General features: G+C 39.4%; 2 protein-coding genes across 2 annotated transcripts; one reads left to right on the top strand and one right to left on the bottom strand.

Moving 5' to 3' along the window:
* Positions 1–2520, bottom strand: LOC130590631 (glycine-rich cell wall structural protein 1.8-like). The gene is made up of 2 exons (XM_057393118.1): positions 687–2520; positions 1–575 (listed from the first exon to the last, which is right to left on the bottom strand). Exons 1-2 carry the CDS (start codon positions 2518–2520, stop codon positions 1–3), a joined length of 2409 nt encoding a protein of 802 aa, XP_057249101.1.
* Positions 2521–10396: 7876 nt separating this feature from the next.
* LOC125494613 (uncharacterized) lies at positions 10397–13935 on the top strand. Its single transcript, XM_048638035.2, has one exon. The coding sequence runs from the start codon at positions 10907–10909 to the stop codon at positions 13544–13546; it is 2640 nt and encodes an 879-aa protein (XP_048493992.2). The 5' UTR covers positions 10397–10906; the 3' UTR covers positions 13547–13935.
* Positions 13936–14296: the final 361 nt, after the last annotated feature.

The raw sequence follows: 14296 nt of genomic DNA, 5'->3' as shown, positions 1-14296 counted from the left end.
CTATAATGTCCACCCCCCACCACCACCACCACGTCCCAAATATCCGCCTCGACACGGCGGTGGCAATGAGGGAGGGAACCCACCAACTCCAGTGATATCACCACCTAGCAAGTCACCGATACCAACTCCAGTGGTGTCACCACCTGGCATGTCACCTTTACCAATGCCATCACCACCTGGAATATCACCTACACCAATCCCATCACCACCTGAAAAATCACCAATTCCAGTACCTTCATCACCTAATAAGTCACCTACACCAACTCCGAAGGTGTCACCATCTGGAATGTCACCAGCACTGACACCATCATCACCTGGAGACTCAACACCAACACCAACTTCAATACTTTCACCACCTAATAAGTTACCTACGCCAACTCCAGCGCCATCAACTGGCGTATTATCAACTCCGTTGGCGTCACCACCAGGCAAGCCCCCAACATCAACTCCAGTGCCATCACCACCTGAAAAGTCCCCAACACCAACTCCGATGCCATCACCACCTAACAAGTCTCCAACTCCAGGGCCATCACCACCTGACAATTCGCCAATGCCAACTCCATTTCCCTCACCACCTAACACGTCCCCAACTCTAGGGCCATCACAACCCAACAAGTCCCCAACCCCAACTCCAACGCCATCATCACCTCAAAAATCCCCAATCCTAACTCCAGCGCCATCACCACCTGGCAAGTCCCCAATGCCATCACCGCCTGATAAATCACCAACCATAGCTCCAGTTCCATCACCCACTGGCAAATCCCCAACGCCAACTCCAATGCCATCACCACCTAGAAAGTCGCCAACACCAACTACAATGCCGTCACCCCCTCGCAAATCGCCAACACCAACTCCAGTGCCATCACCACCAGGCAAGTCGCCAACGCCAACTCCAGTGTTGTCACCACCAATCGAGTCGCCAACCCCGATTCCAGGGACATCACCACCAGGCAAGTCCCCAGCCTCAACTCCAAGGCCATCACCACCGGGCAAGTCCCCAACCCCAACTCCTGAGCCATCACCACCTAACACGTCCCCAACTCCAGGGCCATCACAACCTAGCAAGTCCCCAACCCCAACTCTAGGGCCATCATCACCTGGAAAGTCCCCAATCCTAACTCCAGCGCCATCAACACCTGGCAAGTCCCCAATGCCAACTCCTATGCCATCACCGCCTGATAAGTCACCAACCATAGCTCCAGGGTCGTCATCCCCTAGCATATCGCCAACTCCAATGCCATCACCACCTAGCAAGTCGCCAATGCCAACTCCAGTGCCCTCACCACCAGGTAAGTCACCAACCCCAACTCCAAGGCCATCACCACCAGGCAAGTCCCCAACCCCAACTCCAGTGTCGTCACCACCAAGCAACTCCCCAACCCCAACTCCAGTGCCATCACCACCAGGGAAGTCACCAACCCCAACTCCATTGCCATCACCACCCGGCAAGTCCCCAATCCCAACTCCAGACCCATCAACACCAGGAAACTCCCCAACCCCAACTTCAGTTCTATCACCACCAGGCAAGTCCCCAACCTCAACTCCTGGGCCATCACCACCCAACATGGCCCCAACTCCAGGGCCATCACAACCTGGCAAGTCCCCAACCCCAACTCTAGGGCCATCATCACCGGGAAAGTCCCCAATCCTTACTCCAGCGCCATCAACACCGGACAAGTCCCCAATGCCATCTCCTATGCCATCACCGCCTAATAAGTCACCTACCATAGCTCCAGTGTCGTCACCCCCTAGCAAATCGCCAACGCCAACTCCAGTACCCTCACCACCTGGTAAGTCTCCAACCCCAACTCCAGGGTCATCACCACCAGGCAAGTCCCCAACCCCAACTCCAGGGTCGTCACCACCAAGCAACTCTCCAACCCCAACTCCAGTGCCATCACCACCAGTCAAGTCCCCAATCCCAACTCCTATGCCATCACCACCTAACACGTCCCCAACTCCAGGGCCATCACAACCTAGCAAGTCCCCAACCCCAACTCTAGGGCCATCATCACCGGAAAAGTCCCCAATCCTAACTCCCGCGCCATCACCAACTGGCAAGTCCCCAATGCCAACTCCTATGCCATCACCGCCTGATAAGTCACCAACCATAGCTCCAGCTCCATCACCCCCTGGAAAATCCCCAACGCCAACTCCAGTGCTATCACCACCTGGCAAGTCCCCAGCGCCAACTCCTGTGCCATCATCGCCTAACAAGTCACCAACCTTAGCTCCAATTCCATCACCCCCTAGGAAATCCCCAATGTCAACTCCTGTTCCATCACCTCCTCGCAAGTCGCCAACACCAACTCCAGTTCCGTCACCACCTGGCAAGTCACCAACTCCAACTCCGATTCCGTTGCCACCTAGCAAGTCAACAACTCCAACTCCAGTTCCGTCAGCACCTCCCAAGTCACCAACTCCAGTGCCGTCAGCACCTCCCAAGTCACCAACTCCAACTCCGGTTCGGTCACCACCTCCCAAGTCACCAACACCGTTGCCGCCGGGCAAATGTCCCATAAATCCGCTTAAATTAAGGGTTTGTGCTAATATTATAGGTGACTTGCCTAGACTTTTGATTGGCAGTCAGCTAAAGTATCGATGTTGCTCTATCATTCAAGGGCTGACTGATCGTGAAGCATGCTCATGTGTTTGCACTGCCATCAAAGCCAATGTTTTGGGGGTCAAGCTTAATGCCTCTGTCTCCTTGAGATCGTTGATCAAAAATTGTGGCAAAAGGGTACCGCGTGGCTTCCAGTGTTCTTAAACTTATTAATCTATCTTATTGGGTCAACAAATTCCAAGTATTATCTCCTTATTTCAGTATTATAGCAGCATAATAATGTATTATTTGTAATACTATGCATATTTCTATGTTACATGGTTGTTTATGTTGGTGAGAAAAATAGTAAATCGCCTTCAAGCCTAAGCGTGTACGTAGTAATGTTTTACATTAATGTGAGAAAAAAATATAGGGTTTTCTTGAATAAAACATGTTTGATGAAGTTAGTGCAATGGAGTGGTAAAAAAATCCTATTCAGTTTTAATATTATTGACACCAACAACCACTAAGGACGGTTCAAATATTATAAAAGTATTGTACAACGTAACGACAAATTTAGACCTTACCTTATTAGTTTAGCTGTAAAAAAATGACATAGTATATGCAAATATTTTTCTTTTACTTATAATGAAATGACAAAAATAATTGCAACGTAAATATATACAATTAAAAAATAATCTTATAATTTAGTTAGTACCAACAATAAAGAAACATTATGTATACTACAAAATACTAATTAATACAAAATCGCACATGTTAAGCACCACCCCTATTACTCCAGAGTTATTATCATGATAGAATTTTTTGTACAACAACGAACTGGGCTGCAAAAAAGACATCAGATACGAAACCATGATATCAGGATCAGTGACCACGAATACATCAACTGATCAAAGATATAAACCAAATTGAAGCAGTTTACACGAGAGAAAATAAGGTTTGCGATTTTTAGCCTTCCCAGATTAATTTGTGGATTTTATGATGGATGGTGACTATCGATTCCGAGGTGAAGAGTGCTAGGTGAGGTAAAAAAATATTCTGTTGCTCGTAAATAGAATAACTGAGCAAAAGAAAGCGAAACTTAAGGGACATATAACAACTACAAATTTTCTATTTTACTCATAAATGCCATTAATACACCGTATATATCTTTTCTTTTTTCTATTTTTTGAATGCTTTCTCACTCTTCTTGATAGTGTAGTATGATTTTTTGATTTTTTTTTCTCTTTTCTCATGGGTGGAATCTATTTTTTTTATTATTATTATTATTTTCTATCTCTTCACATATGTGGAATCTAACCAAATATTTAAGTTTGCATTAGGAAAAACAATAAAGAGAAAAAACTCATTTTGTGAAATTCCAATTTAGGCTTGAACAGTGATCCAATACTTGGGACCTATAAAGAATAATTCATACTTAAAAACTATAAAAGACAATGGGTAATAGTTGGACCCTCCTATATCAATTTTTTTCTTTTTTGAAAGAATAAGAAAAGAAATTAGAATATATTTTTTTTTTGAAAAAAGGAATTGAATGATGCTAGAGTGCAAGCTATAAAATTGCAAAAGGAATGATGCTAGGTGTTGTGCATGTACATGTTATGTTTTATGCACATGTTATGTTTTGATGATGAAAATTAATATAATATGTTATAGCATGAAAGTATGTAACAGTTACAACAGATGCATGAAGAAGAAAGAAATTGATAAACGAAGACTTTGAAGAAAAGAAGAATCAAGAATGAAGTTCGAGTTTATAATTTCTTAGAATAGTAACTTTAGATTCAAATGTAATATGCTTAGTAATATGCAATGTGCTCAATATAGAAATATAAAGTTAATATAATTATTATCTTCTTTGAGTTAAGAAAGTAAATAATTATATTAAAATTATATTTCTATATAAAAGGAAATAAGTTTTTAAAATCAGAAATCAAAAGGGATTAGGAAAATGAGTTAAGAAAAAGATTTTAATAAAAATAAGTTTTTGATAAAAACGAGTTAAGAAAAAGATTTTAATAAAAATAAGTTTTTGATAAAAATGAGTTTTGAAAAAGATTTTAATATAAATCAGATTTTATAAAAACGAGTTTTTGAAAAAAGATTTTGATAAAAATCGTTTTTGATAAAAACCGTGGTTTTAAATAAAAAGATTTTTATCAAACAGAATTTTATTAAAACATGTTTTCAGATTTTCTAAAAGGATTTGGAAAAATAATTTTTAGATATAACAAACTTTGAGTTGAAAAAGAAAATCTATGTGGAAAACTTATCTTTTTTGTTTAAAAGATAAAGATAGAAAAAGATAAAGTTTTATCCCTTAAATCAAGGATTAAAAGATAAAGATATTTTTAAGTGATTTTCGTCCTAACCAAGCCTATAAAAGGGAATCAGAATTCACTTTTAAATCTCACGTTTTCAGAGAGAAAAATCGAGTCTAATTAAAAAGCTGAAAACTATTTCCTTGGCACTGAGCATAGCACTGAGCTGTTAGGTTTAAGTTACTATTTCACAATTGTAATTGTCCTCTATTTGCTTGACTAAGAAGCACATCTTTGAGGATCGTTCTTTTCTGTAACTTTTACATTATGAGAGTGTCAACACTTAGAGTTAAGTGTTGGGAGTCATTACTAGGGTTAGTAGTGAGGGGAATCGTATTGTATCAAGAGTTTGATATATAGGATTCAAAGAAATAAAAGAGTTTTTGTTTCTTGTGGACGTAGATCTCAGAGGTGAGATTGAACCACGTTATATCTTGTGTCAAATCTAATATCTTTTAAGTTTATTATTCGCAAAAACGCAAATTAGCAATTTTCGAGTGTTCAGCTCAGAGCCTGGCACTGAGCTGTGAAAGGATTTTTGCGAAAATCGATTAGATTTCACCACTCAATTCAACCCCCCCCCCCTTCTTGAGTGTTCCCTTAGGTTACAACACTAGGTTTTACTTACCAATGTTGGTATTGTGGCCCTCTTGCTTTGTTGGGCTTTGTTTTCTTGGCTAGTTGGTTATTTCGATGTATGCTTTGTTGTTTTTAAAAATTCATAAGAGGATCCAATTATTACTCATTTTCTTGTATAAGTCCCAATTATGAATTATTTTCTACAAGTCTCAAGTTTACCATCTTGTGATTTTTATAAGTCCTAAATTACTTATAAACGTTTTAAAAGGTAAGAATTTTAAACGCTGGCCCTGTTTTATATGTCTTTGTCACTTGCTGAAAGTGTTTGAAGATGGTAAATATTTAAAAACCTTACCTTCTAACCCGATTATAAGTAACTCGAAACTTATGAAAATTACAAGATATAAACTTGGGACTTGTAGGGAATAATTCAGAGTTGAGACTTATAAAAGAAAATGGGTAATAGTTGGACCCTCTCTTGCGATTTTTTTTTTTTTTGGTAGAACACTTAGGCTATGTTTGGCAACACTGGCTGAAATGGAGCTGAAACTGATAAGGTGACTGAAACTGATTAGGTAGCAGCTGAAATTGTTAAGGTGCTGAAACTGAGAAGTTAGCTGATTGCATAACCTGTTTGGTAAAATTATTTATGACTGTAACTGAAATATCTTTTTAGGCTTAAAAAGATAAAAAGAAAATATCTTTTTAGGCTTAAAAAGATAAAAATAAAATAAAAAAATTAAAAAATTTCAGCACCTGATCTCAGACGCTATATTTTCCTCCAACTCAATTTCAGTCAAATTTTGGACTTAAATTTTATTTAAGTTCCTCCACCAAACACTACTAATCATATATAAGGTGACTTAAAATTGTAGCACCTTATCATTTAAGTCACCTGAAATGCTTCCCCAAACAGAGCCTTAATGGGCCTCTAGGCCTTGTTTAATATATTTTCACATTCTGCATAAAAAAAAAAAAAAAGTTAAAATGCAAAAGGAAATAAATAATGTCGGATCAATGAGGAGAATTCCCAATTTTTGATAATTTTATTTTCCAAAATAAATAATTATAAGATCTACAACAGTTCTATTCTTCATGATGATAAGCTTGTACATTGCTACATATGATTTATTTACCACACAAAGTGGCAAGAATAAACCGGTATGATTGTTTTTTATCCTTGCCGTGAGCACTAAGGAAAAACCCATGAAGCTACATGCAAATCATATGATTTATTTCCATTGATGGTATGATAGGAAGTCAATAAACAAACTTATTGTACTCCTTCATGTCAGATGGACGTATGGATGATAGTACGCAGTCTAAAGAGCAACTCGAAGCAACAAGCAAGTATACAAAGCAAACAGGAGGCTGCTATGCGAAGAGAAAGAGCATTAGCTTATGCATTCATTCATCAAGTATATGGTACATTCATGTGAGAGGTGGAGCGATTTTAAGTAGTTTGGGGATGATGTTTAACAAACCCCTAAATTATATATATATATGCATCTCTTACCTTAAGTATATCACTTGCTTAGATGTCAGTGGCAATTTTTTGTTATTTACATATCTTTGTGGGAAAAAAGATTTGAATGAAATGGCTACAATATAGTAAAGCATCGAGCTATGCACCTGATGTTGTGAGGTGAGTTCGACTTGTCTTGCAATAAGCTGTATATCACTTGCTTATATTTGTTGTTCTTGCTGTTTTCATTTGAAAATACAGGTTCACACAAAGAAACTCTTTAAGGATTTATCCCAAGGGAACACGTATTAGATCTTCAAATTACGAGCCATTAGTTGGATGTATGGATGCATGGGGCTCATATGGTTGCATTTAACATGCAGGTAGATTTGGATAAGTTTATTTGATGTGCTTTTTATATGATCGATTTGAGCTGAACTGAACTAAACTGAATTGAGCTGAACTGAGCAGAACTGATTGGAGCTGAACTGAGCTGAACAGAACTGATTGGAGCTGAACTGAACTGATTGGAGCTGAACCGAACTGAACTGAAAATAAGCTGGGGAGAACAGGCCCTAAATGTTGTATATAAATGTCATTCATTCTTCTAAAGATAAATATTATATCTTTCCCCAAAATTCTTAATTATTGCAGTGTTTCATCTCCATGTTTTAGTCTTATGATTTTTGTATACAAGGTAACAATGGTATTCTATTTCATGTATACGAACAATGGTAGAGATACATTGTTTAGTTTGTAGATGTAATTGTTGATAGATGGGTATGCTATTTAAATTTTTTGAGTACCTTAAAGAGGGCCTGATTTTCTCCTCCAGAAATTTTACTACACACCCAAAGGTAAGGCCACAATTCACATGATACTATTGATATATTTTGGGCATCATCATCGCTACAATTACCAAATAAAAGATCTTTCATCTTTGATTAAATACCAAACATATGCCATGCCATGAGCGTTTAAGATATAACTTAATAGGTTCATATGTTATTGCGGCTTTTGTATTTTAAGGGCAAACTAATGATCTCAATATTTGGTTAATATAATAGCATGATTGAGAAAAATGGCTATAAGTTGTAACGTTTAACCAAGATTTAAAAAAATTACCAAATAACAAAATCAAATTAAATATTTATAAACCCAAGTTTTTATAAACAAAGAACTATGACCCGGCTCTGATCAATTTTGTTAGGAAATGAGTGTTGTAGTGTTTGATTAATGTGAAACAAGTCAATGAAATAATAAGAATGAGAAAAGCAACAAAGAAAATAAACAAAAGAACACAAGGATTTATGTGGTCAAAAATTTTAAATTTGTGTTTGTGTCAGTTAATGACCACCAAGGGAGTCCTTTTATAATATAAGAAACCCCGCACAAAAACCCTAGAATAGACGCCGCGTAAAAGAACCCTAGCATAAAGCCGATTCGGAAACGCATCACGCTGACCGCGAGGCGCGATGTCTGCCGCGAGCCGCGGTATGCTCTCGACAATTCTTCATAAAACAGCCATAACTTTTTCATTTCCCAGCAGAATTGCCATATGACCAGTTGTTGGAAAACTCTTGGAACAAGCTATCACATCCAATGTAAATCACATAAAAATCATTTATAGATAAAGAGATATATGCATTCAGAGTCAGTCTTATGCATTTTCACAAGATTTCAAGTCATAAAAACAAACTTATTTTCAAATGAAAAGTTCAGATAATGAATAATATGGCTTAACAAATTTAGATAAGTTCTGTAATGCAAAAAAAAAAAAAGAAAAAAACAAGCAATGATAAAGTTTGACATATCTCACAATAAGTTCATATATGGTCTTATAAGGACTAACAAGGTGTAATAAGTTTACATAAGTTATTAGATAGATTCAGTTAAGTTCAGTTAAGATTACATAAGTAAAATAAGTTGAAAAGATTAGGGCCAATGATGATAATTTGGAAATTATAAAAATTAAAAAAAATTCTTATGTACATAAAAGATTTTATTACTGTTTTCTATAGGATGTTGGCATATTAAAGCTATTAAAGTTATTTTGCTTATTATGGGAAAAAAGTATTACAATTATGCATCTCAAGAAAATATTATCTCTTAATCTTCTACAAAAAAGTATAGTTGAATGGGATAACTATGCGTAATTTTAAAATAGGAATGTAAATATGCATTACTTTTGTGGGTAAAAGTATAGTTAAATCATAAACGTAATACAATTATGATAAAAACAAAAGTTTGTTCTTTTTTTTTTTAATCTTTAGGCCTTTTTAAAACATGATGGGATGAGTATTAGTTATTGAAAACAAACATAGGGGTCAAACTCTAATTGAAACTTATGGGGTTTAATAGCACAATTGGTGATCATAGTAGAAGGGTTTAACTACATGAAAATTGCCATGTAAATTGTTGGGTGAAAGTTAATAATAGGACAAAGAAAACAAATGGAAAAGTATATTGTTGATAATGTATTTTTTTTTTGAGAAGTAAAAGTATAGTTAGACAACAGAACATTTAATGTCTATATTATTTCATTCACTTTTATGAATATCTACATAGCATAATTTGAGGGAAAGTATATTTCAAGAGTATTAGAGAGAAATGAATACTTAACAAAGTAAAAATACCATTTTAACAATAAATCGTGCGTTGGTGTGTAATTAATGATGGTTTTAGTAAGATAAAGTAAAGGTATTAATACCAACTAAAGTTGTTTTTTATAACAAAAGTGTGAATGTTGCAATAGACATGAAACTACCCAAAGAACAAATTGATGCAATAGAAAAAGAATTGGGATATATAATCTACTTCTATTATGTAGGGTTGGCAGGAAATATTGTTAATCCTAACAAAATTGTGGTGCGTTACTTTAAATAATGAAAACAATTTGAAAGTTGGTGACTATTAATGTAATACCATTTCAAGTGACAATATTACCACATAGCACTATTACTGTAACCTTTGAGGCTGACTAGCTGTTGCTGTCCTCTTTTTATGAATGAAAATCCGCAAAAACTATCAAAAAAAATAAATCATATGAGTAACCCCAATTGTTCACAAAAGTAGTTGCATTTATTCAAACGAGTAACCTCATTAATTCGTAAGAGTAAATTGATTAGAATCTCATTTTCGATTTTAGTCATACAAGTAATGTTGTTTAATCGATTAGTAACCTTGTTTAATCATATGAGTAACGTCATTTAATCTTATGAGTAACACCGTTTATCCATACTAATAATTTTATTTATTTATAAAAGTAACCACATTTAATCATACGAGCAATCTCAATTATTTACTAAGGTAACTATATTTATTCAAACTAATAAGCCCGTTTTCCCGCTTGATGCGTGCCCAACACCAAAATTTCTCGTGTTTTTGAGTAAGAGAAAGTTGAGTGCATTTCTCTACTGCCATAAGTGAGTTTGAGTGAAGCAAATAAAAGCTTTGAGTGTTGTGACTTGTGGGTGTAATGTGTGAGCTACTGCTTGATTGCTTGCATGTGTTAGTTTATTGTGCTTGAAAATTAGCGACCTATCTACACTTCAAGCTACGTCTAATTGACTTAGCTACCGCTTGGAAGAAGGAGAGGAGAAAGCTTTCTTGCATTTTTTTTTTTTTTGCATTTAATAAGGTTTTATTTAGTCAAACATTTTAGATCTAAATTTAAAAATAGTTTCAACAACACGCATAGTATAGTGTGGAGAAACAAAGTCCACCATCCAGCTTATATGTGATGCTTTAGTGATATGCTCAATTACCTCATGAGCCATAAATTAGCTAAATGATTTTCTATTTTTTTTTTTTTGCAAGCACTAATATGTGTATATTTTTGTTTCTGAAGATTTCTCAATTTTTTTTACTATAAATAGCCTAAAACCCATCCATCTATTTTGCATCACAATATCTCAAATCCTAATCCAAAACCTGTATTTGCTTGACAGAAACTTTAATTTATCTTAGCTCGCTAAGATGTCTTTAAAAGTTTTGTCTTTAATAACCTTACTCATATGCTTCAGTCAAGTGTTTTTCACTAATGTGAGTTCCTATAATGTCCACCCCCCACCACCACCACCACGTCCCAAATATCCCCCTCGACACGGCGGTGGCAATGAGGGAGGGAACCCACCAACTCCAGTGATATCACCACCTACCAAGTCACCGATATCAACTCCAGTGGTGTCACCACCTAGCATGTCACCTTTACCAATGCCATCACCACCTGGAATATCACCTACACCAATCCCATCACCACCTGAAAAATCACCAATTCCAGTGCCTTCACCACCTAATAAGTCACCTACACCAACTCCGGAGGTGCCACCAACTAATAAGCCACCTACACCAACTCCGGAGGTGCCACCAACTAATAAGCCACCTACACCAACTCCAGCGCCATCAACTGGCGTATTACCAACTCCATTGGCGTCACCACCAGCCAAACCCCCAACACCAACTCCAGTGCCATCACCACCTGGAAAGTCCCCAACACCAACTCTGATGCCATCACCACCTTACAAGTCTCCAACTCCAGGGCCATCACCACATGGCAATTCGCCAATGCAACCTCCATTGCCCTCACCACCTAACACGTCCCCAACTCAAGGGCCATCACAACCCAGCAAGTCTCCAACCCCAACTCTAACGCCATCATCACCGGAAAAATCGCCAATCCTAACTCCAGCACCATCATCACCTGGCAAGTCCCCAATGTCGTCTCCTATTCCATCACCGCCTGATAAATCACCAACCATAGCTCCAGTTCCATCACCCACTGGCAAATCCCCAACGCCAACTCCAATGCCATCACCACCTAGAAAGTCGCCAACACCATCTGCAGTGCCGTCACCCCCTAGCAAATCGCCAACGCCAACTCCAGTGCCATCACCACCAGGCATGTCGCCAACGCCAACTCTAGTGCCCTCACCACCAGGTAAGTCGCCAACCCTAACTCCAGGGCCATCACCACCAGGCAAGTCCCCAACCCCAACTCCAGTGTCGTCACCACCAAGAAAGTCCCCAACCCCAACTCCTGTGCCATCACCACCAGGCAATTCCCCAGCCCCAACTCCAGGGTCATCACCACTAGGCAAGTCCCCAACCCCAACTCCCATGCCATCACCACCTAACACGTCCCCAACTCCAAGGCCATCACCACCAGGCAAGTCCCCAATCCCAACTCCAGTGTCGTCACCACCAAGAAAGTCCCCAACCCCAACTCCTGTGCCATCACCACCAGGCAAGTCCCCAGCCCCAACTCCAGGACCATCACCACTAGGCAAGTCCCCAACCCCAACTCCTATGCCATCACCACCTAACACGTCCCCAACTCCAGGGTCATCACCACCAGGCAAGTCCCCAACCCTAACTCCAGGGCCATCACCACCAAGCAAGTCCCCAACCCCAACTCCAGGGCCATCACCACTAGGCAAGTCCCCAGCCCCAACTCCAGGGCCATCACCACCAGGCAAATCCCCAACTCCAACTCCTGTGCCATCACCACCTAGCATGTCCCCAACTCCAGGACCATCACAACCTAGCAAGTCCCCAACCCCAACTCTAGGGCCATCATCACCGGAAAATTCCCCAATCGTAACTCCAGCGCCATCACCACCTGGCAAGTCCCCAATGCCAACTCCTATGCCATCAGCGCCTGATAAGTCACCTACCATAGCTCCAGTGCCGTCACCCCCTAGCAAATCGCCAACGCCAATTCCAATGCCATCACCACCTAGCAAGTCACTAACGCCAACTCCAACACCGTCACCACCAGGCAAGTCGCCAACCTTAACTCCAGGGCCATCACCACCAGGCAAGTCGCCAACGCCAATTCCAATGCCATCACCACCTAGCAAGTCACTAACGCCAACTCCAACACCGTCACCACCAGACAAGTCGCCAACCTTAACTCCAGGGCCATCACCACCAGGCAAGTCCCCAACCCCAACTCCAGGGCCATCACCACCAGGCAAGTCCCCCACCCCAACTCCTGTGCCATCACCACCTAACATGTCCCCAACTCCAGGGCCATCACAACCTAGCAAGTCCCCAACCCCAACTCTAGGGCCATCATCACCGGGAAATTCCCCAAACTTAACTCCCGCGCCATCACCACCTGGCAAGTCCCCAATGCCATCACCCCCTGATAAATCACCTATCGTAGCTCCAGTTTCATCGCCCCCTACCAAATCCCCAGCGCCAACTCCAGTTCCATCACCACCTGGCAAGTCGCCAACACCAACTCCAGTTCCGTCACCACCTGGCAAGTCACCAACTCCAACTCCGATTCCGTCGCCACCTAGCAAGTCACCAACTCCAACTCCAGTTCCGTCAGCACCTCCCAAGTCACCAACTCCAACTCCGGTTCGGTCACCACCTCCCAAGTCACCAACTCCAACTCCAACTCCGGTTCGGTCACCACCTCCCAAGTCACCAAATCCAACTCCGGTTCGGTCACCACCTCCCAAGTCACCAACGCCGTTGCCGCCGGGCAAGTGTCCCATAAATCCGCTTAAATTAAGGGTTTGTGCTAACATTGTAGGTGACTTGCCTAGACTTTTGATTGGCAGTCAGCTAAAGTATCGATGTTGCTCTATATCATTCAAGGGTTGACTGATCGTGAAGCATGCTCGTGTGTTTGCACTGCCATCAAAGCCAATGTTTTGGGGATCAAGCCTGATGTCTCTACCTCCTTGAGATCGTTGATCAAAAATTGTGGCAAAAGGGTACCGCGTGGCTTCCAGTGCTCTTAAACTTATCAATCTATCTTATTGGGTCAACAAATTTCAAGTATTATCTCCTTATTTTAGTATTATAGCAGCATAATAATGTATTATTTGTAATACTATGCATATTTCTATGCTACATGGTTGTTTATGTTGGTGAGAAAAATAGTAAAATCGCCTTCAAGCCTAAGCGTGTACGTAGTAACGTTTTACATTAATGTGAGAAAAACATATAGGGTTTTCTTGAATAAAACATGTTTGATGAAGTTAGTGTAATGGAGTGGTAAAAAACCCTATTCAGTTTTAATATTATTGACACCAACAACCACTAAGGGCGGTTCAAATATTATAAAAGTAATGTACAACATAACAAAGACAAATTTGGAACTTACCTTATCAATTTAGCTGTAAAAAAATGACATAGTATATGCAAATACTTTTCCTTTACTTATAATGAAATGACAAAAATAATTGCAACGTAAATATATATAATTAAAAATAATGTTATAATTTAGTTAGTACCAACAGTAAAGAAACATTATGTAGTATACTACAAAATACTAATTAATACAAAATCGCACATGTTAAGCACCACCCCTATTACTCCAGAGTTATTATCATGATAGAATTTTGTGTA

The sequence above is a fragment of the Beta vulgaris genome, chromosome 2 (genome assembly GCF_026745355.1).
Source record: "Beta vulgaris subsp. vulgaris cultivar EL10 chromosome 2, EL10.2, whole genome shotgun sequence".
Classification (NCBI taxonomy): domain Eukaryota; kingdom Viridiplantae; phylum Streptophyta; class Magnoliopsida; order Caryophyllales; family Amaranthaceae; genus Beta; species Beta vulgaris.
This window is presented reverse-complemented; position numbering and strand designations above follow the sequence as displayed.

What these genes read in the sequence shown, in the direction of transcription:
- LOC130590631 (XM_057393118.1), bottom strand. Translation starts at nt 2,520, where the DNA reads ATGGGACATTTGCCCGGCGGCAACGGTGTTGGTGACTTGGGAGGTGGT. An exon ending in TGGCATTGGGGACTTGCCAG is followed by an intron (nt 576 to 686) that starts GTGGTGATGGCG and finishes GGGACGTGTTAG; the next exon opens with GTGGTGAGGGAAATGGAGTT.
- LOC125494613 (XM_048638035.2), top strand. Translation starts at nt 10,907, where the DNA reads ATGTCTTTAAAAGTTTTGTCTTTAATAACCTTACTCATATGCTTCAGT.